This window comes from Bubalus bubalis, chromosome 13 (genome assembly GCF_019923935.1).
Source record: "Bubalus bubalis isolate 160015118507 breed Murrah chromosome 13, NDDB_SH_1, whole genome shotgun sequence".
In the NCBI taxonomy this organism is placed as follows: Eukaryota; Metazoa; Chordata; class Mammalia; order Artiodactyla; family Bovidae; genus Bubalus; species Bubalus bubalis.
This window is the reverse complement of record NC_059169.1, coordinates 56,430,539-56,454,790: the sequence shown is the minus strand read 5'-3', so window position 1 is coordinate 56,454,790 and position 24,252 is coordinate 56,430,539. Positions and strand designations below refer to the sequence as shown.

Sequence of the window (24,252 nt, the reverse complement as noted above, 5' to 3'; positions counted from 1 at the left end):
TCCGCCACAGGTATACATGTGTTCCCCATCCTGAACACTCCTCCCTCCTCCCTCCCCCTACCATCCCTCTGGGTCGTCCCAGTGCACCAGCCCCAAGCATCCAGTATCGTGCATCGAACCTGGACTGGCAATTCGTTTCATACATGATATTATACATGTTTCAATGCCATTCTCCCAAATCTTCCCACCCTCTCCCTCTCCTACAGAGTCCATAAGACTGTTCTATACATCAGTGTCTCTTTTGCTGTCTCGTACACAGGGTTATTGTTACCATCTTTCTAAATTCCATATATATGCGTTAGTATACTGTATTGGTGTTTTTCTTTCTGGCTTACTTCACTCTGTATAATAGGCTCCAGTTTCATCCACCTCATTAGAACTGATTCAAATGTATTCTTTTTAATGGCTGAGTAATACTCCATTGTGTATATGTACCATAGCTTTCTTATCCATTCATCTGCTGATGGACATCTAGGTTGCTTCCATGTCCTGGCTATTATAAACAGTGCTGCGATGAACATTGGAGTACACGTGTCTCTTTCCCTTCTGGTTTCCTCAGTGTGTATGCCCAGCAGTGGGATTGCTGGATTATAAATTCGAACCCAAAACAATCAAGTAAATGGCAACGGGATCATACTTATCAGTAATTACCTTAAACATAAATGGGTTGAATGCCCCCACCATAAGACAAAGACTGGCTGAATGGATAAAAAAACAAGACCCCTACATATGTTGTCTACAAGAGACCCACCTCAAAACAGGGGACACATACAGACTGAAAGTGAAGGGCTGGAAAAAGATTTTCCATGCAAATAGGGACCAAAAGAAAGCAGGAGTGGCAATACTCATATCAGATAAAATAGACTTTAAAACGAAATCTTGATCTTCTTAAAAATAAAAGTGATCTTTGGGACTTCCCCAGTAGACTAGTGGTTAAGATTCTGCCTTCCAACACAGGGAGCATGGGTTCAACCCCTGGTCAGGGAATTAAAATCCCAAATGCCTTGGGGAGCAGCCAAAAATTAAAATAAATAAAAGTGATCTTTAAAATGTAAAACCTGTACATGTTCTTCCTTTGCTTAAGACCCTTCTGAGGACTGGTACCACATTTAAGATAGAATCCTGACTTACTACTGTGGTCCTCTCTCTGTTTCCAACCTCATTCTGTGTCACTGACCCCTACACTCAAGATGCAGGAGCCACATTTATCTTGAAGCTCCACTAATGATGAATCTGTGTCCTGATTTTGGGTCCTGGGAAAGTGCTATAAACTTTGGTGTGTGCCACCACACCTGTGAACACAGACCCACAACTAACCTTTCCATTTAGGTCTTAATTTAAACATCAAAATATGCTTTTTTCCCCTTATCAGTTCAGTTCAGTTTAGTAATTCAGTTGTGTCCGACTCTACAACCCCATGGACAGCAGCACGCCAGGCTTCCCTGACCGTCACCAACTCCCAGAGCTTACTCAAACTCATGTACATTGAGTCGGTGATGCCATCCAACCATCTCATCCTCTCTCGTCCCCTTCTCCTCCCACCTTCAATCTTTTCCAGCATCAGGGTCCTTTCCAATGAGTTAGTTCTTTGCATCTGGTGGCCAAAGTATTGGAGTGTCAGCTTCAGCATCAGTCCTTCTGGTGAATATTCAGGACTGATTTCCTTTAGGATTGACTGGTTTGATCTCCTTGTAGTCCAAGGGACTCTCAAGAATCTTCTCCAACACCACAGTTCAAAAGCATCAGTATTTTGGTGCCCAGCTTTCTTTATAGTCCAACTGTCACATCCATACATGACTATTGGAAAAACCATAGCTTTGACTAGACGGACCTTTGCTGGCAAAGTAATGTCTGCAAAGCAAATTCTGCTTTTTAATATGCTGTCTAGGTTGGTCATAGCTTTTCTTCCCAGGAGCAAGCATCTTTTAATTTCATGGCTGCAGTCACCATCTGCAGTGATTTTGGAGCCCCCAAAAATAAAGTCTCTCACTGTTTCCATTGTTTTCCCATCTATTTGCCATGAAGTGATGGGACCAGATGCCATTATCTTAGTTTTCTGAATGTTGAGTTTTAAGCCAGCTTTTCACTCTCTTCTTTCACTTTCATCAAGGAGTCTTTAGTTCTTTTTTGCTTTCTGCCATAAGGGTGGTGTCATCTGCATATCTGTTATTGTTATTTCTCCCGGCAATCTTGATTCCAGCTTGTGCTTCATCCAGCCCAGCATTTCGCATGGTGTACTCAGCATCACCTCCCTAAAATAGGCCCCTGACTTCCCTATCACACCCCCTCCTTGTTTCTTCCAGCTTTGTGAACACCTGTGTCCCCAAGGAGAACAAACATCCCTAGACAGCAGGGTCTTCCTGTTCCCTGTGGTCGCCCCAGCCCCCGCCTCTCCCCCTGACTCAGCCTCCACTCCACAAACACATTCTGAATGTGTGGTATGGTTTCTAGCCAGTGCCTTACTCTGTATGGACCTGAAGCGAAATCTCACTTGGTACTTATATGTATATACATATGCAGATTATATAGGACTTTTGAGTTGAGGGGCAGGTTGGAAGAGACTCATTAGCTGTGTTCCTTTCTTACAGCCCACGAAAGAGTATATAAAGGAATTTCTTACCCTGTTGTGTGTGTGCCACACTGTTGTTCCAGAGAGAGAGGGAAACAACATAAGCTACCAGGCCTCCTCTCCAGGTAGGTGCCGTGTGCCTGTCAACGCCTGGCAGGTGATGAGCCCACAGAGGAAGGGGAGCCATCACGGATCCCCAGTTGTGCCTGCCTTTCTCCTTCCCTGAAATTCTTACCTGTTTGGGGCATTCATACACAGCTCTGAGCCACTCTGAAGCTCTGGGACTCCCACTCTCCACATGCCCCATACACCCCCAAAGTGCCCAGAAGGCTGGCAGGGCGTGGTCTTGGAGCAGGGGTTAGAAGCAGGTTACAGTCAGTAAGCAGGCACAGGGCAGGTTAAGGCTATGCAACATTTTATGGAAGTGCTACTAATGTTGTAGAGAACAGAGAAGACCTCAGTGAGCAGGAGGAAAGTGTTTCAATTCCAGGCTGGTGGATTAGTCCCACTGACCGAGGCCCTACTTAACCAGATTTCCTCTACTGTCAACACTCTGTTACCTAGAAGCACTGATAAATGCATTTGGCTAGAAAACCCCAAGTTCTAAAGAATGACATGATATTTTACTGCTGGAGAAATCTGTATTAAATGAAATTAAATATAATGTTAATACACTTGCTCAATCTCCATTAATACAGGCCTTTTATTGACAGATGAAGCAGCTTTAGTGAAAGGAGCCAAGAAACTTGGCTTTGTTTTCACTACAAGGATGCCGAACTCGGTCACCATAGAAGCTGTGAGTAATACTTGATATACTTTCTAGCGGTTTACATGCACCTGCACATCCAGAGACACACGTGTACAATTTTTCTAATCATGCTGATTTGAGATTGGAGAGGTGTTTCAGTCTTAATCTGTCGCTATAGGAAGCACTTTTGTTAATACTGTCCAGGTTGCAAACAATATTCCTACCAGAGGAGGGCACTGTCATCTCATCAGACTTGCAGGAAAGCTGTATTTTGAAAAAGATAGGTATTTGGAGGGTGAAACTTGTTCATGATTGGGAGAGTGAGTGACTTTGTGAGACAAATACTTTTTTCCTAAGGTAAGAATATGTTGTCTTATTTTCCTATAGATGGGAGAAGAACTCACATTTGAAATTCTTAATGTATTGGAATTTTCTAGGTAAGCTATCTTTTTGATCTGTATGTGCATTTTCCAGGGCTCTTCTTTGACTATTCACCTGAGATTTGGCTGTAAATGAAAACCTAAAAACAGAATCCTGAAATTCTAGTTAGCTTCTATACACCCTTGCATCTCAGTTCAGTTCTTGCTTCTCTAGGCCTCATTATAATAATTGTTTTAATTGGAATACTCTTCTCTGAGGCTTGCTGCTGCTGCTAAGTCGCTTCAGTCGTGTCCGACTCTGTGCGACCCCATAGACGGAAGCCCACCAGGCTCCCCCGTCCCTGGGATTCTCCAGGCAAGAACACTGGAGTGGGTTGCCATTTCCTTCTCCAATGCATGAAAGTGAAAAGTGAAAGGGAAGTCGCTCAGTCATGTCCGACTCTTAGCGACCCCATGGACTACAGCCTACCAGGCTCCACCATCCATGGGGTTTTCCAGGCAAGAATACTGGAGTGGGGTGCCATTGCCTTCTCCATCTCTGAGGCTTAAGCGTTTCAATTTTACCAGGATTTTCTTCTCCCTGAAGGATATCCTCCTCCTCTCTTTTGGCCATCATTTCTATGAACCTCTTACTTCTCTTCCAATCTTGGACATCTTTTTCTTGATCAGTATTATTCCTGAGGGAAAATAAAGTTCTTTTTTTGAAAGAGCTTGAAAACATGGAGGAATAATGACTGAGAGCCCAGCTGGTCTGTGGGACATGTTCAGAACTGTCCTCTGAGGCCCACGGTGACCATACCACGTGGAAGACTTGCAGTTGGGGCTCAGTTTAAATGACCTTCCCAATGTCTCTAAGCAAATATGTGGCAGAATCAGGTTTGAAATTCAGGTCTACTGGTTCCAAAGTCCTTGGTGCTGTCAACCAATCTGTGCCTCCAGAGGTGAAAGAAAAGTTGCTGTTTAGTCGTTAAGCCATATCCAACTTGTTATGACCCCATGGACTGCAGCACAGCTGGGTTCACTGTCCTTCACTATCTCCTGGAGTTTGCTTAAATTCAAAGAAAAGTTAAAGAATTAAAAAAAAAATGTATTTTCATCTCCATGGCGTGCATTGCAAGGTATAAAGCTAAAAATATTTTTCTAGAACACTGTTCAAGGAGTAAGGCGGCCTTGATGACCGCCTGTTTGTGCGGCCTCTGCTCCAGTCATGTTGAGCGCAATAAAGAATATTGAACATGAATATGAATTGATGGGGACTGTGGTGCTCTGGGAGGTGGGGGTTTACCTCTGAGGGGCCTGGGAGCCTGTGCCGGGAGGTGGGGTTTGGGCTGGTGACTGAACGGTGGAAGGAGAGTTAAGAGTGGGCGAATGACCTGGTGAGGGGGAAGGACTGTCTTGGCCAGTTTACCGTGACCGTGTGTGGAGGACAGAGGTGAGAGGAGCTCTTCATTCTGGCATCTACCGAGCCAGCAATTTAACATCTCTGTGCAGAAAAACCGGGCCAGAAAGGTCTAGTTGATGAGGATGGTGTGAGGACTGAAAAACACACAGGACCAGGCCTGCTTTCACCTCCTCTCCTCAGTTTTTAATCATTATATTAAATGCATTACATGTATATAAAGTTTGTGTATTTTAAGTAATATATGCGTTGTATAATGCTGCTGCTGCTAAGTTTCGTCAGTCGTGTCCGACTCTGTGCGACCCCATAGACAGCAGCCTGTACATGTGTATACATAATACATAAAGACGTTACATTATATATACATCATGTGCTATATTATAATAGTACATATTAATCTAATATATCCTAATATAATCTATTGTATATACTTGTGTCAGTAAATTCCCACGGAAGACAAGAATAGTAGTAGACAAAGGTGGAGATTTATAATCAGAATCTCAGTTAAAGGAAGTCTATAAAGAAGGAAGAAGAGGAGGCTGGCAATAAACGTGCCAGCCTTTTCAGCCATAGGCAGCTGAGGATTCTAACAATTAGAGTTCTTTTGACTTTGAGTTTTTGCTTGAGTGGTAGCTCCACATACTGAGGAAAGCAGAAACTAACAATGCTTTCGATATTGTTTTAGTAATAGAAAGAGGATGTCTATAATTGTCCGAACTCCTGAAGGACGGCTCCGGCTCTACTGCAAAGGGGCCGTAAGTACTGGGATTCATTATTATGTAATGAATTTTAAAATGTCGTTACTTTGTATGTGCTGTTATCACTGGTGGTTGACAGCATTAGATTGGAAAGTCCATCTCAAGGCCGTCAAACCCACTGAAATGCCACCAGAATTTTATTAAACTTTGATGTCAGTGAAAACGTGCCGTCACTCAGTTATTTTTTTGACAACCAATGATTTGCAGTTTTGGCTACTACAAGTAATGCTCTTGTGACCATTTGTTTGCAACTCTGTCTATGGACATATAGTTTTATCTCTCACTGGTAAATATCAAGGAGTAAAATTATTGGATCACGTGGGAGCTATATATCAACTTCTTAAGAAACCACCAAGTTGAATTTACATTCTTACCAGCAGTTGTTACCAACATTTGGCCTGGTTAGTCTTTTTAATTTTGCTGTTCTGATAGGTGTGTATCTCACTGTGAGTTTAATTTACATTTCCATGATGACTGATGATAGCAAACATCTTTCCATGTGTTTGTCATCTGTGATGAGGGTTCCCAAGACTACTGCTATGCTTTCGGTGAGTCTCTAAAAGGATTCATGGGACTTAGCACATAGTCATGGACCTGAGGTTTCCACCTCAGTCATGGACCTGAGGTGGAAATATTATTCATAACTTCAAATTCAATTTCTTTAATAATATAGAGCTCTTCAGAACATTTTTTCTAATTAGCTAGTTAGCTTTGATTTGTGGTTTTTATAGAACTTTTCTATTTCATCCAAGTTGTGAAACTTACTTATTTCATCCAAGTTGTGGAATTTTTCCTAGTTGTGGAAGAATTGTTCATCATAGTCTCTTTACTGTTTTAAATTTTATTTATTTATTTTTGGCTGTGCTGGGTTCATTGTTGTGGATCACTCTCTAGCTGTGGTGTGTGGGTTTCTCATTGCCATGGCTTCTCTTGTTGTGGTGCACGGGCTTAGTTGCTTCACGGTAGCTGGAATCCTCCAGGACCAGGCATGGAACCCGTGTCCCCTGCATTGGCACAGATTCTTAACGACTGGTTAAGAAAGTCTTAAGACCAGGGAAGTCTTCTTTATTTTTTTTCAATCTTCGTTTTTGTTTGTGTGTGTACGTGTGTCTTTAAAATGTGTTTCTTCTAGGAAGCATGCCATTGGTTCTAGTGTTTTAAATCTGTTCTGGAAATCTCTGCCTTTTAACAGATGTTTAGCCCATTTATATAGTATGGTAATCTATATGACTAGGTTTGAATATATCATCTTGCCATTTATTTTCTCTTTGTCCCAGTTGTTCTTTTCCCCCCATATTTCTTTTTTATTTTATACTTTCTTTTGGATTACTTGAATTTTTTTTCCAATTTCCTTGTTTTAAAGTTTTTATTTTAGTAGTTGCTTTGTGGCTTATAATAGGTATCTTTATTACATTTCTCCTTCAAGTGATATTATATTACTTCACATATAGTGCAAGAACCTTACAATTCTATATTTCCATTTCTCTCTCCTAATCCTTCTGGTATGCTGGTCATACATTTTAATTTTACAAATGTTACAAGCTTCACACTTTACAGCTAATCATTTTGTCCAATTTCTTAGAATAAAAAGAACTAGATAATGAGAGAAATAACGTATATATATATATATATGCCCATGCCAACACCATGCTCATTGCTTTTCAGACTCATATTTCCATCTGGCATAATAATCTTTTGTCTAAAGGAGTTCCTTTACCATATCTTACAATATAGATCTATTGGTGATACATTTTTTCAGTCTAAGTCAGAAAGAAAATATTTATTTCATCTTTATTTTTTCTAACCTTTTGAAGTAAATTTTTGCTGAGTATAGACTTCTAGGCTGACCATTTTTTTTTTTTCTTTCAGTGCTGTACAGACTTCGCTTTACTGGCTTCTCACGTGCATTGTCCCCATGAGATATTTGCTTTGTTCCTCGTCTTTCTTCCTCTGTATGTAACATCTTTTTTTCCTGGAATTGTGCCTTCACTGCGGCTTCTTGAGCTCCTTCACTTCTATGAGCTATAACAAAAAAATGATAAAAGTTTTCGTAATTCAGATGATCAGGCTTAGATAAGATGTTAATCACAGCGTGTGTTTGTGTGGCTTTTTTTCTATAGGATTCAGTGATTTATGAGAGACTTTCAGAAAATTCTCTCTTTGTGGAGGAGACATTAGTCCATCTGGAAAATTTTGCTAAAGAAGGTAAGTGAAAATTATTTAGAATTGAGTTCCCTTTTGTAATGCTGTCCTTAACTGTTGAAATTATACCTCAATGCGTGCTCGGGGGAGCTTGCTGGTATGTGAGACTTTGTATGCCTTCTGTTTGGTTAAAAATAAATGGTTCAAAAAATAAATAAATAAAAATAAATGGTTCCCCAAACAAGCCCTGTCCAGGCAGTATTATTATTTTCCCTTTCTTCCCCTCCAACAGTATTTTGTGCTTAGTTGCAAACACTAAAATCTATGTTTTTACTGTGGGCTCTTCCTTGATTCCTAAAGCAGTGTCTTCAGTCTATTATCTATTTCTAGGCAGAGGATGAGATGCTTGGATGGCATCACTGACTTGATGGACATGAGTTTGAGCAGGCTCCAGGAGTTGGTGAGGGACAGGGAAGCCTGGCATGCTGCAGTCCATGGGGTCCCAAAGAGTCAGACATGACTGAGTGACTGAACTGAACTGGAAATATAGAGAGGTTTTTTTTTTTTTTTTTTTTTTTGGTTTGTGTTGTGTGCTTTGAAGTTAATCATTTTGTGTATAACTCAGAATGCTGGCATAGTTGATATTTTCCTGCATTCTTTTATCCTTCTGATTTTGACTTATCATCCATCTCTTTATGAAATATATTCCTTGAGTGAGTTTTGAAGAAGAACAACATCCATTGAAAGGTTTACAGATGCTTTGAAAAGCAAAGAGTAATACTGATTAAGATTACCTTGAAAAGTATAGTCTACTTTCTCTTTTTAGTTTGCAAACTGCTGCTTCCTACAGACACATGTGTGTCTTATGTGAGAGTATGGATATTTTGCAAGTTTACATTTTGGATCTTTTAGTGGTCTCTGAAAATATACCTGTGCTGTAGGTTGGTTACAATAGGTAGAAGCATATGGAAACTATATTGATCACAACTTCTATAGGTCTTCTGCAGAGAGTTGTGTGTGTGTGTGCTCAGTGGCTCAGTCATGTCCAACTCTTGGGACCCCATGGACTGTAGCCCTCCAGGCCCCTCTGTCCATGGAATACTGGAGTGGGTTGCCATTTCCTCCTCCAGGGGATCTTCTTGACCCAGGGATCAAATCCTTGTCTACTGCTTGGCAGGCAGCTTCTTTACCGCTGAGCCACCTGAGAAGCCTGTTCTGCAGAGAAACAGGAAATTCTCAAGTATTTGAATGTTTTACCAGAATTAACCTAAAATATTATAATCAGATTTAAAATTTTTTTCAGGCATGTCATTGCAGTTCAGTTCAGTTCAGTCACTCAGCCGTGTCCGACTTTTTGTGACCCCATGGACTGCAGCCTGCCAGGCTTCCCTGTCCATCACCAACTCCTGGAGCTTGCTCAAACTCATGTCCATCAAGTTGGTGATACCATCCAACCATCTCATCCTCTATTGTCCCCTTTTCCTCCTGCCTTCAATCTTTCTCAGGGTCTTTTCCAATGAGTCAGTACTTCGCATCAGTACCCAAAGTATTAGAGTTTCAGCTTCAACATCAGTCCTTCCAACTCAGGACTGATTTCCTTTAGGATTGACTGGTTTGATTTCCTTGAAGTCCAAGGGACTCTCAAGAGTCTTCTCTAACACCACAGTTTAAAAGCATCGGTTCTTCAGCATTCAGCTCTCTTTATGGTCCAACTCTCACATTCATACATGACTCTTGGAAAAACCATAGCTTTGACTAGACAGACATTTGTTGGCAAAGTAATGTCTCTGCTTTTTAATATGCTGTCTAGGATGGTCATCATGGGAAATAGATGGGGAAACAGTGGAAACAGTGTCAGACTTTATTTTTGGGGGACTCCAAAATCACTGCAGATGGTGATTTCAGCCATGAAATTAAAAGACACTTACTCCTTGGAAGGAAAGTTATGACCAACCTAGATAGCATATTAAAAGCAGAGACATTACTTTGCCAACAAAAGTCCGTCTAGTCAAGGCTACGGTTTTTCCAGTGGTCATGTATGAATGTGAGCGTTGGACTGTGAAGAAAGCTGAGCTCCGAAGAATTGATGGTTTTGAACTGTGGTGTTGGAGAAGACTCTTGAGAGTCCTTTGGACTGCAAGGAGATCCAACCAGCCCATCTTAAAGGAGATCAGTCCTGGGTGTTCATTGGAAGGACTGATGCTAAAGCTGAAACTCCAATACTTTGGCCACCTCATGCAAAGAGTTGACTCATTTGAAAAGACCCTGATGCTAGAAAAGATTGAAGGCAGGAGGAGAAGGGGACAGAGGATGAGATGGCTGGATGGCATCACTGACTCAATGCACATGATTTTGGGTGAATTCCAGGAGTTGGTGATGGACAGGGAGGCCTGGCGTGCTGCGATTCATGGGGTCTCAAAGAGTCGGACACGACTGAGCTACTGAACTGAACTGAACTGAGGATGGTCATAGTTTTTCTTCCAAGGAGCAAGCATCTTTTAATTTCATGGCTGCAGTCACCATCTGCAGTGATTTTTGAGCCCAAGAAAATAAAGTCTCTCACTGTTTCCATTGTTCCCTCATCTATTTGCCATGAAGTGATGGGACCAGATGCCATGATATTAGTTTTCTGAATGTTGAGCTTTTAAGCCAACTTTTTCACTCTCCTCTTTCACTTTCATCAAGAGGCTCTTTAGTTCCTCTTTGCTTTCTGCCATAAGGGTGGTGTCATCTGCATATCTGAGGTTATTGATATTTCTCCGGACAATCTTGGTTCTAGCTTGTGCTTCATCCAGTCTGGCATTTCATATGATGTACCCTGCATATAAGTTAAATAAGCAGGGTGACTATATACAGCCTTGATGTACTCCTTTCCCAATTTGGAACAAGTCCATTGTTCCATGTCTGGTTCTAACTGTTGCTTCTTGCTCTGCATACAGATTTCTCAGGAGGCAGGTAAGTGGTTTGGTATTCCCATCTCTTGAAGAATTTTCCACAGTTTGCTGTGATCCACACAGTCAAAAGCTTTAACATAGTTGATGAAGCAGAGATAGATGTTTTTCACAATTCTCTTGCTTTTTCTGTGATCCAGAGGACGTTGGCAATTTGATCTCTGGTTCCTCTGCCTTTTCTAAATCCAGTTTGAACATCTTGGGATTCAAGTTAATTTTCTGTATTCTCAGCATTTGTTGGGCTTACTTTGATATTGGAAACTGAAGCCTCTTATTCTTTCCTTCATTTGACAAATCGTTATTGAGCATCTATATAGTGCCCTGCAGTGTTCTCAGCTTCCAGGGCAGAAGTGAACAAAACATAGACAGCTAATGTCCTGCGAGAATATGCCAGTGATAGATGATGTCATGGGGTGAGGAGTGCTATGGAGAGGAAATAAACGGGGTAAAGGGACAGAGCAATGAGGTGCTCTCTGTGTAGGGTGAGTTAGGTAGAGACTGCAGGAAGGGAGAATGACAGGCCCTCAGGAGAATGCGTTCTGGGTATAGGATGTGCAAGTCCAAATGTTGGGGAACACAAGGACCAGCGAGGGTACTACAGTGAGCAAGGACGAGGGGAGGAGGGAAGATGAGTAAGAAGACCAGGTGGCACGAACGCCTTTATTGTCCCATGGGCTCTGAAATACTTTTGGATTTTGTTTTCAAATTCTCTACTATCCAATCACTGGAAGCCTCACCAGGTGATCTCTCTCTTGCAGGTCTGAGAACTCTCTGTGTTGCCTACATAGACTTAACTGAGATAGAGTATAAGCAGTGGCTGGTCATGTATAAGAAAGCCATCACAGTGGTAAAAGACAGAATGAAAACTCTGGAAGACTGTTACGATAGTATTGAAAAGGTAATGTACCCTGTATGTGTTGTCCATGCCAACACATTTGAAGAAAATGAGCTTATCAGTGTAGTTATATCTTGGTGTCATGTTAAAAGCTCAGGTAAATTTTTTTTATGAGGTATACATCTGTCTTATTGTATCGAGAATTCGTAAAATGTCTTTTAAACTATTCAAAATATTTCTCCCTGTTTTGAATCATATCCGAGTCACTTCAGTCTTGTTATCCTCTGTATAGTTTTACCCACATGAAAAGAAATACATGTTTATTATAGAAAAATAAGCTAGAATAATATATAATAATCATCTGAAATGTTGGGCTAATGACTGAGTTCCAATCTCTTCCCTTTGTTCTTTTGTGTGTTTTATATATTAGTATTCTATTGTATGTATTTATGTGTGTGTGTGCTCAATTGCTCAGTTGGGTCTGACTTTTTATGACCCCATGGACTGTAGCCCACCAGACTCCTCTGTCCTTGGAACTCCCCATGCAAGAATACTGGAATGAGTTGCTATACCCTCCTCCAGGGGATCTTCCCAACCCAGGGATTGAACCCATGTCTCCTGCATTGGCAGGTGGATTCTTTACCACTGAGCCACCTGAGAAGCCCCTAACCTAATCTAACCCTCATTTAATTGGTATATTTAGACCACTATAAACATTTAGGCCATGTTTATAGTGATGATTAGTTTAATATATACTGTATTTGTAACTGTTTTTATTTGTTCCCACTTTTTTAATTTTTATTTTTTTCACTTTTTTCTGCTTTCTTTGGTTCTAATTGAGCACTATACATGACCTGCTTTCTTGCTCTCTTTTTCAGTATATCAATCATACTTCCTTTAAAAATGTTTTTAGTGATTGTCAGAGTTTGAAAAGTCCACTTTCAAGTAACACTGTAACCACTTCTCTCCAGTGGTAGGCCAATACTTCACAATAGGAAGAAAAACTATAAAATAAACCATCTGGTGATAAGAGATTTATGGAGAAAATTATGAAATTTGTCTTACAGACAAAAGTAAGGACTTATACATGTGTAAGGGTTTATATATTATATGGTGGTGGTGGTTTAGTTGCTAAGTCGTGTCCGACTCTTGCGACTCCATAGACTGTAGCCCACCAGGCTCCTCTGTCCATGGGATTTTCCAGGCAAGAATACTGGAGTGGATTGCCATTTCCTCCTCCAATGGAAATTCCAAACCCAGGGATCGAACCTGTGTCTCCTGCATTGGCAGGTGGGTTCTTTACCACTGAGCCATGAAGGATGCACTATAGTGAAATAGGGACAAACAAATAGACCAGTGGAAGATACTAGAAAAAATGTATGAGTGTATGCACATATGGGACTTTGCATAATCAATTATTAGATGGTGTGTCTTTTATCAAAATTTGCTCTGTTTATCCCATCTTAAAATATTATCTTTACACTTGATCTTAGCCAAAAGGCCAAGAAACGATATATTTTTATCTTTAATTAGCAATAATGACTATCTTTTCCCAAAAACATCTAGAAGTTCCTACTACTTGGAGCCACAGCTATTGAGGATCGCCTTCAAGCACGTGTTCCGGAAACGATAACAAGTCTATTGAAAGCGAACATAAAAATATGGGTCTTGACAGGAGATAAACAAGAAACTGCAATTAACATAGGTAAGAGACACAAAGAATGTTTTTTAAAAGCCTGGTTGTACATGTATCCTAAATGTGGCCTATAGTTAAGAATGTATGGTTGAGCTGCCTTCAAGTAATAGTTTTTTATTTCTTCAGGAAAGTACAGAGCAGTGAAATCTTGCCATCACGTGGTGCAGAATTCAAACAAACTAAGCAAAGCAAACTCTTAATCTTTCCTTCACTGTCTTGAAACAATAGATTGCAGAATGCCCACGAGTCATATGTAATTTCTTGTTCTTTTCCTTTGATTCTTGAAGTTATGACATTTTTTTCTCTAATGAAGTATATATTGGGTTGGCCAAAAAGTTCGTCTTAGTTTTTCCATAAAATCTTATAGAAAAACCCAAATGAATCCGAATATCTGTGTTTGAATTGTATGTTTATTCATAAACATTTTAATCATTATTAAAATATTGAGTTAGTGGTTTTTTTCTAAGCTCTGATGTCACTTGTTTGACTTTATAGTTTTATTATTATTATTATTTCACTGTTTGATAGTATGTTAGGGTTCAGATGTGTGGAAAAGGAGTTGAGCAACTCCACTGGTGGTCCAGTGGCCAGGACTGCACTCCCAATGCAGGGGGCTCGGGTTTGATCCATGGACAGGGAATTAGATCCCACCTGTGGCAACCCACTCCAGTACTCTTGCCTGGAAAATCCCATGGGTGGAGGAGCCTGGTAGGCTGCAGTCCATGGGGTCGCTAAGAGTTGGACATGACAGAGCGACTTCACTTTCACTTTTCACTTTCATGCATTGGAGAAGGAAATGGCAACCCACTCCAGTGTTCTTGCCTGGAGAATCCCAGGGACGGGGGACCCTGGTGGGCTGCCGTCTATGGGGTCCACAGAGTTGGACACGACTGAAGCAACTTAGCAGCAGCAGCAGCAACCACAACTGAAGAGTTTGTATGTCACAACTAAGACCCATTGCATCCAAATAAATAAATATTTAGAAAAGGAAAAGGAGTTTTAAAATCAACTTTTAGCCATGAATATGTAAATTTTGATCATAAGAAGGGATTGAAATTACTATTTTTTTCATGATCATCATGGTATTCAGCTCTGGTTAGATTAACATGTATTATGAAATGACCCTGTATTCATCAGACACCCTTTAAACTATGTTTCTGCTAATTTGTCTACTCTATATTCATTCATTTAACAAATATTGAATGCTTGCTATGTGCCAGAAAATTCTAGGATCTGGGAATGAAAAATTGAGTAATAAAGTCTCGCTCCTCAAGGAACTTACATCTACAAGACAAGACAAAAAATTAACAAGCAAATCACCAACTGTTGTAATATTATTGCAGTAAGTGTTAAGACTGAAAACAAAGCAAGGAATAGTCATGGATAGAGGAGTAATGAGACAGAAACACATTAGGGAAGTGACATTTGAGGCAGAGACCCAGATTGGAAGAAGGAGCAATCACTGGGAAAGTTCCAGGCAAACGTATGGTGAGCACATGGCTCTGGTGTCTTATCTGAGCAGCAGTGGAAAGGCCAACATGGGTGGAGTATGGGGAGCAAAGCAGAGGTGAGAGCTTGTCAGGCCACAGGAAGAAATGTGTAGGGTTTTGAGCAGGAGAGTGATATAATTTGTTTTAAAAGGGAGGAGGGTTCAGGATGGGGAACACATGTATACCTGTGGCGGATTCATTTCGATATTTGGCAAAACCAATACAATATTGTAAAGTTTTAAAATAAACTAAAATTAAAAAAAAGAAAAAAATATCTTCTTGTTGTTGTGTGGAAACTGGACTAAATGGAAGGCAGAAGGTCATTTTTAGGACACCTTTGTAGAAGTCTATACAAGAGATGGCAGTCATTTGTACTGGGATGTAATGGGGAATATTGAGGAGGACTCCATTTGATCCTTGAATCACATGATTTGGACTTCATGGGTCCACCTGTACTCAGATTTTTTCCCCCAATGGCACGTATGACAGTGCTGCACCATTCAGAACCACAGATTGTTGTTCAGTTGTTCAGTTGTGTCCAACTCTTTGCAATCCCATGGACTGCAGCACGCCAGGCTTCCCTGTCCATCATCAACTCCTGGAGCTTGCTCAAACTCATGTCCATTGAGTCAGTGATGCCATCCAACCATCTCATCCATCCTTTCTCTTCCCCTTCTCCTCCTGCCTTCAATCTTTCCTAGCATCAGAGTCTTTTCCAATGAGTCAGTTCTTCGCATCAGGTGGCCAAAATATTGGAGTTTAGCTTCAGTATCAGACTTTCCAATGAATATTCAGGACTGATTTCCTTCAGGATGGACTGGTTGGATCTCCTTGCAGTCCAAGGGACTCTCAAGAGTCTTCTCCAACAGCACAGTTCAAAACCATCAATTCTTTGGTGCTCAGCTTTCTTCATAGTCCAACTCTAACATCCATACCTGACTACTGGTGATTGAGTCAGTGATGCTATTCAACCATCTCGTCCTCTTTTGCCTCCCTCTCCTCCTGCTCTCAATCTTTCCCAGCATTAGGGTCTTTTCCGACAAGTTGGCTCTTTGTACCATGTGGCCAAAATATTGCAGCTTCATCTTCAGCATCAGTCCTTCCAATATATATTCAGGGTTGATTTCCTTTAGGATTGACTGGTTTGATCTCCTTGCTGTCTAAGGGACTCCTTGCAGCCCAAGAATCACAGATATGAAGGGTCAATTGTAAACGTACATGTGGATTTCTGTGTGTGGGCTAGCAGCCTACCTCCACCATTTTTCAAGGGCCAGTATAAATTTGGGGTACATTTGGTGGGTTAATCTGTCAACCCTCATTGATATGACTGCAGTGAGAGTAGATGACTGTTTCAAAGAGTTTTGCTGTGAAGGGAGCAGAGACCTAGGGTGGTAGCTGGAAGAGAACAGAATTGATGAAGTGTTGGTTGTCTTTGAAAGAGCTATTTCATCTCTAAACATCAGTTTCCTGCCTGCAAATTGGGGATGATAATAGTTTTTACTAGATAGAGTTGTTGTGAGAATGCCTTGAGGTAACTCCCGTGAAGTTGTTGCAAAACATTTAGTAAGTCCTCTGGGAATGTTAGATATTAATGTAATTATGAAAGACTCACAAAGCAGGTCCGACCACCATGCAGTCACTTATCCATCCGGCAAACATTTGGAAACATACCATCCACATGCTCTCCTTTTTCCAGCTCTCCCACGTTTCTGCTTTAATGTGCCTTGCCATGTTCCTTGAGAACCATGCACTCAATGACCACAGTAATTTACTGCGTATCTTGTGAAGAGGCTCAGCTGGCCCGGCACCATAAAAAGGGACAGTTGCTTTCTTACCACCTTCCTCAATTGCATCTTTGCCAGGCCCACTCCCTGAAACCATTGGTTTTACCTGAAACTTCAACAGTCTCTTTGGCTCAGGACTGAAACTCAACCTAGATGAGACCCAGCAGTTACTGTTAAGAGCAAAGTTTTTCTCCTTATAGAATGAGACTTATTTTTGTTACCAGAAATCTGCAATTCACGTGAAGGACCCCTTACTCAGAATAACTGGATCGCGTTAGGTAACTGCTTTATTGAATTGTACCCATTTTCAAATGACTGTTTCATAACTATGGTGCCTTTGAAAAAAGAAGGGAAACTGTCTCCAGTTTTTTAGGGCAGGGATTGAAAACACGGGGAAGAACCAGCAGGACTAGAGTGAAGGGCAACGCACACATGTAGTGGGCAGAGGACAATCATACATGTGTAGGGGAAAAGGCAACACACACGTTGGAGGGGGAGACCACGGGGGAGCCCTGGCCCCCCGGAGGGGCAGCCAGAGCAGCCATGCCTTCTGGAAATGAGTACCCACTGTTGGCACAGGTTTTTAGTTCTTAGAAGATAATCAGAATTCTGTGCTTTGATTTGAAATATCCTGATTTATAACCGTTGCTTAATGTGTAACATGTTGTAAGGGCAAAACAATACATGTTTGTTGATTGAGTGCAGCTTGCTATCCTCCGACCTTAAGTTCTGGGTTCTAGATTGGACTTTGCTGCTGCTGCTGCTAAGTCACTTAAGTCGTGTCCGACTCTGTGTGACCCCATAGACGGCAGCCCACCAGGCTCCTCTGTCCCTGGGATTCTCCAGGGAAGAATGCTGGAGTGGATTGCCATTTCCTTCTCCAATGCATGCACGCATGCTAAGTCGGTTCAGCCGTGTCCGACTCTGTGCGACCCTATGGACAGCAGCTCACCAGGCTCCTCTGTCCACAGGATTCTCCAGGGAAGAATCCTGGAGTAGGTTGCCATTTCCTTCTCAGATTGGACTTTACTGCTCCCCTTAGAGGCTACTCATGCAGAGGAGACCAGTTGAAAGATAGAATCAGTCAACTTTGCCTAGTGTATGCTGATCTAATTTGTTTTCTTAGAGGCTTTCTGAGCTCTTGCTTTTTCCCCCAGAAAAGCAATAGCCTTTCATTAGAGAGCTTTCGTGTTCCTTTCATGAGTTTGAATGGCTGAGGAATAATTCAAAGAGAAAAAAGATTGAGAGCTGGTTCTGAGAGCCAACATCATTGAAGAGAAATGCATAGCAAGCATGGTGGTTGAAAAGTCAGGCTTCAGAGTTATAAAGACCAAGGTTTGAACCTGAATCTTCTGTCTCTATAAGCCCGTGCCTTTGTGGACTTTTCTAATCCTCAGTTTTCTCATTATTAAAACAGTCGCAATACCTCTGCTGGTTGTGATAATTATGTGGAAGGGAGTCTGTGAAGGTTTTTCTAAGCTGGTATATTGGATAGAGTGAGGGCTTCGTAGATGTTAGCTCCTGCCTTTATGAATATTGTGGCAGTTTTAACTACCATCATCTCTCCAGGAGCTAAAGTTGGCTAAAATGGTGCAGTTAAAAGGCTACATATAGTCTTAGACCCCGGTTCCAAACAAAATTTGGCTAAGAATTTAGCAGGAGGCTTACTTTCAGAAACAAATATGTTAGGATTGTTTTTTGTCAACAGCAAGAAATGAAAACAAAGGTTACTGTCACACATTTTTAACATATTTCCTAGACCAGCTTCTAGTTCTATTCGCTTCTGAAAGTTTTCTAATAACATGATTTGACATGAATCTGCGGCCTCTTGACCTCAGCAGCATATGCACTGTTACATTTGGTTTACCAATGAATGTGTGCGTGGTTTTTTTTCTTTTGTGTTAGCTTTGCTTCCTTGGGTTTTAAGAGACTTATCACACATTCTGTTGTAAATCTTCCTTTGCACCCAGCATAAAGCTGGGTGACAGTAAGCACTCAGAACTGGCATGCTGATTTGATTTGAATTTTGGTCATAATATATACATGGAAACTTTTCAGCCTTTGTTTGGATTCAGCCAGTGTGGGCAGCAGTGGCTTCAGGGAAGAGGGCTCCTCATGCAGGATCCTTGGTGGGAAGCTGGCTTGCCCATCTATGTCTGGTTTGTGTCCCTGAGCACCTGCACAAATATTAACTTTCTAACCTGAGTGGTAGGACAGGAGCTGCCGGCATTCAGGCAGTTAACTTCCCCAGTAACTTATTACAAAATATAAGTGGACATTACAATAAAACATGTCAGAAAGTCACTAGAATTCTTTGAAAAGCTTAGTATCTCTAGTTTTGAAAAATATAGCAAGGCAAAGCGAATACCTACAAGTTTCAAAATCGGAATTTAATGATAATCATATTTTATGGAAAAGAACACTTACATAGGAAGTGTCAGATAAACCAACAATGAAGAGCCTTGAAAAATTATTTTCTCCTTGTATTTGTGCTGACTACAGTGGAATACATACATATAGGCATTTTGAATTATATACAAATCAGGAGGCTACTTTTGTTATTGAAACCTACACAAGTTTCAGGAAATTTCAAAGAAAACATGAAAATGACATTGTATAAATTTATATTTAAATTAAATTCCAACTCTCATAAAACTTATTTGTATGAAGATTTAAATCATTTTAGAAAATTTGTCCCATAAGAATCATCAGTTATAGATGTACAGAAATTTAATTTTCAAAATTATCAGAAATTTATCCATCTGCAACCTCTTGCTCAGTTTTTGTGCTGAGCCACTGGGCTTTTAAATAGTCATGAGGCAGAAAGTATGATAAAGAAAGAATATAAATAGACTTTTTTTTTTTTAATGAGCTCATGTAAGGCACTGAAGCCTTAAGATATATGACATCTTTATTTCTTTCTTTGTAGCTTATTCCTGTAAACTGTTATCAGGTCAAATGCCTCGTATCCAATTGAATGCAAATTCATTAGAGGTAAGCAACTTTTAAATATATATTTAATATGAATGTAACCAACTTGTTACTTGAAGGTTACTCAACTCCTTAAAACCTACATAAGATTGCCATTAACTCCCACTCAAGTCCATTGGGAAGTCTAGGTTTGTCCCAAGATTCTTTTCATAAAGCTGAAATTTTTACTGGTTTTCTATTCCTTGTCATCTGTGGCTCCCATTATTCCTCCCTCTGTGTTAGTCTAGTCCTTTAATCACCACCTCCCCCCCTCACCCCCCTGGTGTCATACCAAATCCAGGACTCAGACCCTTCATTTTTACAATGGAAAAAAGAGAAAAAATTTTGTCTGTATAGCAGTCATTATGAAAAGTTTGAAAAGATCAATGCATTTACATTGCAAGAATGAAAGGAATTTGGAATCCAATATTGAACATCCTTACCCTTAAAAGGCTAGTTTTATGAAGTATTTTTTACTGTATAATTTTCTTAGACTCATTTTAAAATAATTTTAAATAGATTTCATTTATCCCTATTCTGACACACTTGCTTTTTTAAAAAATGTAGATCTGAGTTTCTGAGTTTCCGACATAGATCATTATTCTTCTCTGTGAAAAATCTTTTAAAATATTCCTTACGGAGCAGATCTGCTAGTGAGGAGTTTTCTCAGTTTTAGTTTGAGAAGGTTTTTATCTCTCTTTCACTCTGAAAGATAATTTCCTTGGATATAGAATTTGAGGTTGGGATTTCTTCTTCTTTCAATACTTTAAATATTTTACTTTACTCTCTTTTTGGCTGCAAACTTTCTGCCGAGAAGTCTGTCATTTATCTTCATTCCTCTACAGTTAAGGTGTTCCCTCCACTCTGGATTCTTGTAAGATTTCCTCTTTGTCTTTGGTTTTGTGCAGTTTTATTATGACATGCCTGGGTGTAGATTTTTGGCATTTACCCTGCTTGGTGTCTTCTGAACTTCCTGGGTCTTCATTTCGTGTCTGTAATTAATTTTGGAGTATTCTCAGTTATTAGCACTCAAACTTTTCCTTCTGTTCTCTATTTCTTTTCCTTCTGGTATTCCAACAGCTTGTATGTTAGATCTTTAGAATGGTCCCACCATTCTTGAATATTCTGTTCTATTTTTTTCTCTTCTTTTCCTCTTTGAGCTTCAGTTTGCTGCTGCTAAGTCGCTTCAGTTGTGTCCGACTCTGTGCGACCCCAGAGACGGCAGCCCACCAGGCTCCCCCGTCCCTGGGATTCTCCAGGCAAGAACATTGGAGTGGGTTGCCATTTCCTTCTCTAGTGCGTGAGAGTGAAAAGTGAAAGTGAAGTTGCTCAGTCGTGTCTGACCCTCAGCGACCGCATGGACTGCAGCTTTCCAGGCTCCTCCGTCCATGGGATTTTCCAGGCAAGAGTACTGGAGTGGGGTGCCATTGCCTTCTCCAGATTCAGTTTGCTGCTGCTGCTGCTAAGTCGCTTCAGTCGTGTCCGACTATGTGTGACCCCATAGATGGCAGCCCACCAGGCTCTGCCATCCCTGGGATTCTCCAGGCAAGAACACCGGAGTGGGTTGCCATTTCCTTCTCCAATGCATGAAAGTGAAAGGTGAAAGTGAAGTCGCTCAGTCGTGTCCAAGTCTTAGCGACCCCATGGACTGCAGCCTACCAGGCTCCTCCATCCATGGGATTTTCCAGGCAAGAGTACTGGAATGGGGTGCCATTGAAGTTTCTATTGACATTTCTTCAAGTTCATTAATTGTTTCCTCACCTGTTTCTAGTCTACTGTTGAGTCCATAAAAGATATTTTTCATTTCTGTTACAGTGTTTTTCACAGTGTTTTTACAGCCCTTTGGGGGTGGTGTTAAGGTATGTGGGCAGGGAAGTGTTCTACAGTGAAGTGAAGTCACTCAGTTGTGTCCGACTCTTTGCGACCGCATGGACTGTAGCCTACTAGGTTCCTCCGTCCATGGGATTTTTCAGGCAAGAATACTAGAGTGGGTTGCCATTTCCTTTTCCAGGAGATCTTCTCCACCCAGGGATTGAACCCAGGTCTCCCACATTGTAGGCAGATGCTTTACCATCTGAGCCACCAGGGAAGCTCTATAATCTTACATTAAATCTCAGTCTTCAAGAGATATTGTACCCCTTTGTCTTAAGTGTTTCTTAGTGCTTTCTTTCTCCCTTTAGGTGGGACAAGGAGACCACATGGGGTTGGAGTTGGGTAAATGACTTTCCCTCCAGGTGGGATAAGGCTCTGGTAAAGTTTTTAACCTCAGAAGCTAGGCTTTTGCGATGGGCATATTTCCTTCTCTCTTAGAACCTTGATACCCAATTTTATGGAAGTTCACCCCATTATTCTGTTCCCATCTTTAAAAAATTTCCCAAAATTTCCCTGAACTTCCTCTTTGCTATTAGCACTTTTCCATATTTTCCAAGTAAAAATTCTCCTACTTATACGCCTTTTCAAAAATAGCTTTATTGAGATGTAATTTACATGGCATAAAATTAACCTGCTTAATATAATTTAAGGGATTTTCCTGTATTTACAGATACATGCAATCAATGGCAGAATCATTTTAGAAACTTTTCATCATCTGCAAAAGAAACTCTGTACCTTTAGCTGTCATCTCCCTGATCCTCCTTGCCCCACCCCTAAACAACACTCCTCTAGTTTCTGTTTCAGTGAATTACTTATTTTGGGCTTTTATGTTAATCAAATCATTTAATAGGCAGTCTTTTGTGACTGGCTTCTTTAACTTACCATGATGTTTTCAAGGTTCATCCATGTTGTACCAGGCATTAGTACTTCATATCTTTTTTTAATAGCTAAGGACTATTGCATTGTATGTATACACTTTATCAATTCATCAGCTTGTTTCCACTTCTAGGCAATTATGAATAATGCTGCTGCTTGTACATTCATGTACAAATTTTTGTGCGGACATGTTTTCATTTCTCTTGAGTGTATATACACTGATAAGTGGAATTGCTGGATCATTCACTGACTCTGTGCTTAGTTTTTGGAAGAATTCCTGGACTATTTTCCCAAGTTGCTGCACCATTTTATATTCTGACCTTCAGTGTATGAGAATGGTGATTTCTTCACATCCTCATCATCACATTATTATCTGATTTTTAAATTCTAGTCATGCTAATGGGTATGAGGTAGTATCTTATTGTGGTTTTGATTGGCATTTACCTGATGACTAATGATCTCAAGCATCCTTTCATGTTATTTATCTACTTTTAAATTTAATTTTTGTGAGATTTTCAAAGGGAACAAGGAGGTACACATATGCCTTAAGCTACTATCTTTTTAAAAAATTTTATTTATTTTAGTTGGAAGCTAATTACTTTACAATGTTGTTGTGATTTTTGCCATACACTGATATGAATCAGCCATGGGTTTACATGTGTTCTGCATCCTGAACTCCCCTTCCACCACCCTCCCCATCCCATCCCTCTGGGTCATCCCAGTGCACCTGGCCTGAGCACCCTGTCTCAAGGTCTTTTCATTTATATTTAAAATGGTAAAAGATAATTTCCCCCTCTTTGTTTCAGGCAACACAACAAGTGATTAATCAGAACTGCCAAGATCTTGGAGCACTGTTGGGTAAAGAAAATGACCTGGCCCTAATCATAGATGGTAAAACATTGAAATATGCCCTCCATGTTGAAGTTAGGAAGTGCTTCCTTAACTTGGCCCTCTCGTGCAGAACAGTATTATGTTGTAGGTAAGAATATATTCACTGTTGGCTTTTTCCCTGCTATATTTCATATTTTTTATGGAAAGAAAATATAAACATGGAAATATAAGTTTTTTTCATAGACAAACTACCTTATTGGGAAAATATACACTCAAACTGAAATACAAGATCTGAATTTAATTCTACTTGTCAGGTTTAAGATGTATTCAAAAGCAGCTTATAATTTTTCAGTGGAACATTATTTTGGTATGTTGTTTATTAATGTATTGGTCAAATGAAAGAAATCTTTCAGGCACAACAAAAAGAAAGGAAAGAGTCATGTCCGACTCTTTGCAACCCCATGGACTGTTGCCTATCAGGCTCCTCCGTCCATGGGATTTTCCAGGCAAGGGTATTGGAGTGGGTTGCCATTTCCTTCTCCAGGGGATCTTCCTGACCCAGGGATCGAACCTGGGTCTCCCACATTGCAGGCAGATGCTTTACCGTCTAAGCCACAGGGAAGTCCAGGTACAACAAAGGCCCTGGTCATTTACATGGAGGGGTAAATTTGAAACCAAACCACTGAGAGCTAGAGGAAAATTAATTTATGAGTGGTTATTGAGTTAATTGACTGTTGCTCAGTTAACAGATAGTTATTATAAGACTAATGTTATTTTAGGCTATATTTTCATACATGAGTGAGAAGATCCAAAATCAGAATAGTGATCATCCAGTTCTCTTCTTAACTGGTCAGAACTGACTTGGAGCTTTGGTAAAGCGTGCAGAACTGCATTAAGGAGTGAGTGAAGAATTTGAGGATATGTGGAGAACTTGAGTGCCAAGAGGATGGA

General features: G+C 40.5%; 1 protein-coding gene across 1 annotated transcript in view; it reads left to right on the top strand.

Annotated features, from left to right (window-relative positions):
• The window catches only part of LOC102412116 (phospholipid-transporting ATPase IB), a 90,767-nt gene that overhangs the window by 32,648 nt on the left and 33,867 nt on the right, over positions 1–24,252 (top strand). Inside the window, exons 17-25 of the mRNA XM_025262848.3 lie at positions 2,589–2,694; positions 3,283–3,365; positions 3,705–3,754; positions 5,782–5,851; positions 7,975–8,059; positions 11,706–11,845; positions 13,349–13,487; positions 19,682–19,746; positions 23,277–23,449. Coding sequence (XP_025118633.3) covers positions 2,589–2,694; positions 3,283–3,365; positions 3,705–3,754; positions 5,782–5,851; positions 7,975–8,059; positions 11,706–11,845; positions 13,349–13,487; positions 19,682–19,746; positions 23,277–23,449 — 911 coding nt within the window. The remainder of the gene's footprint in view (positions 1–2,588; positions 2,695–3,282; positions 3,366–3,704; positions 3,755–5,781; positions 5,852–7,974; positions 8,060–11,705; positions 11,846–13,348; positions 13,488–19,681; positions 19,747–23,276; positions 23,450–24,252) is intronic.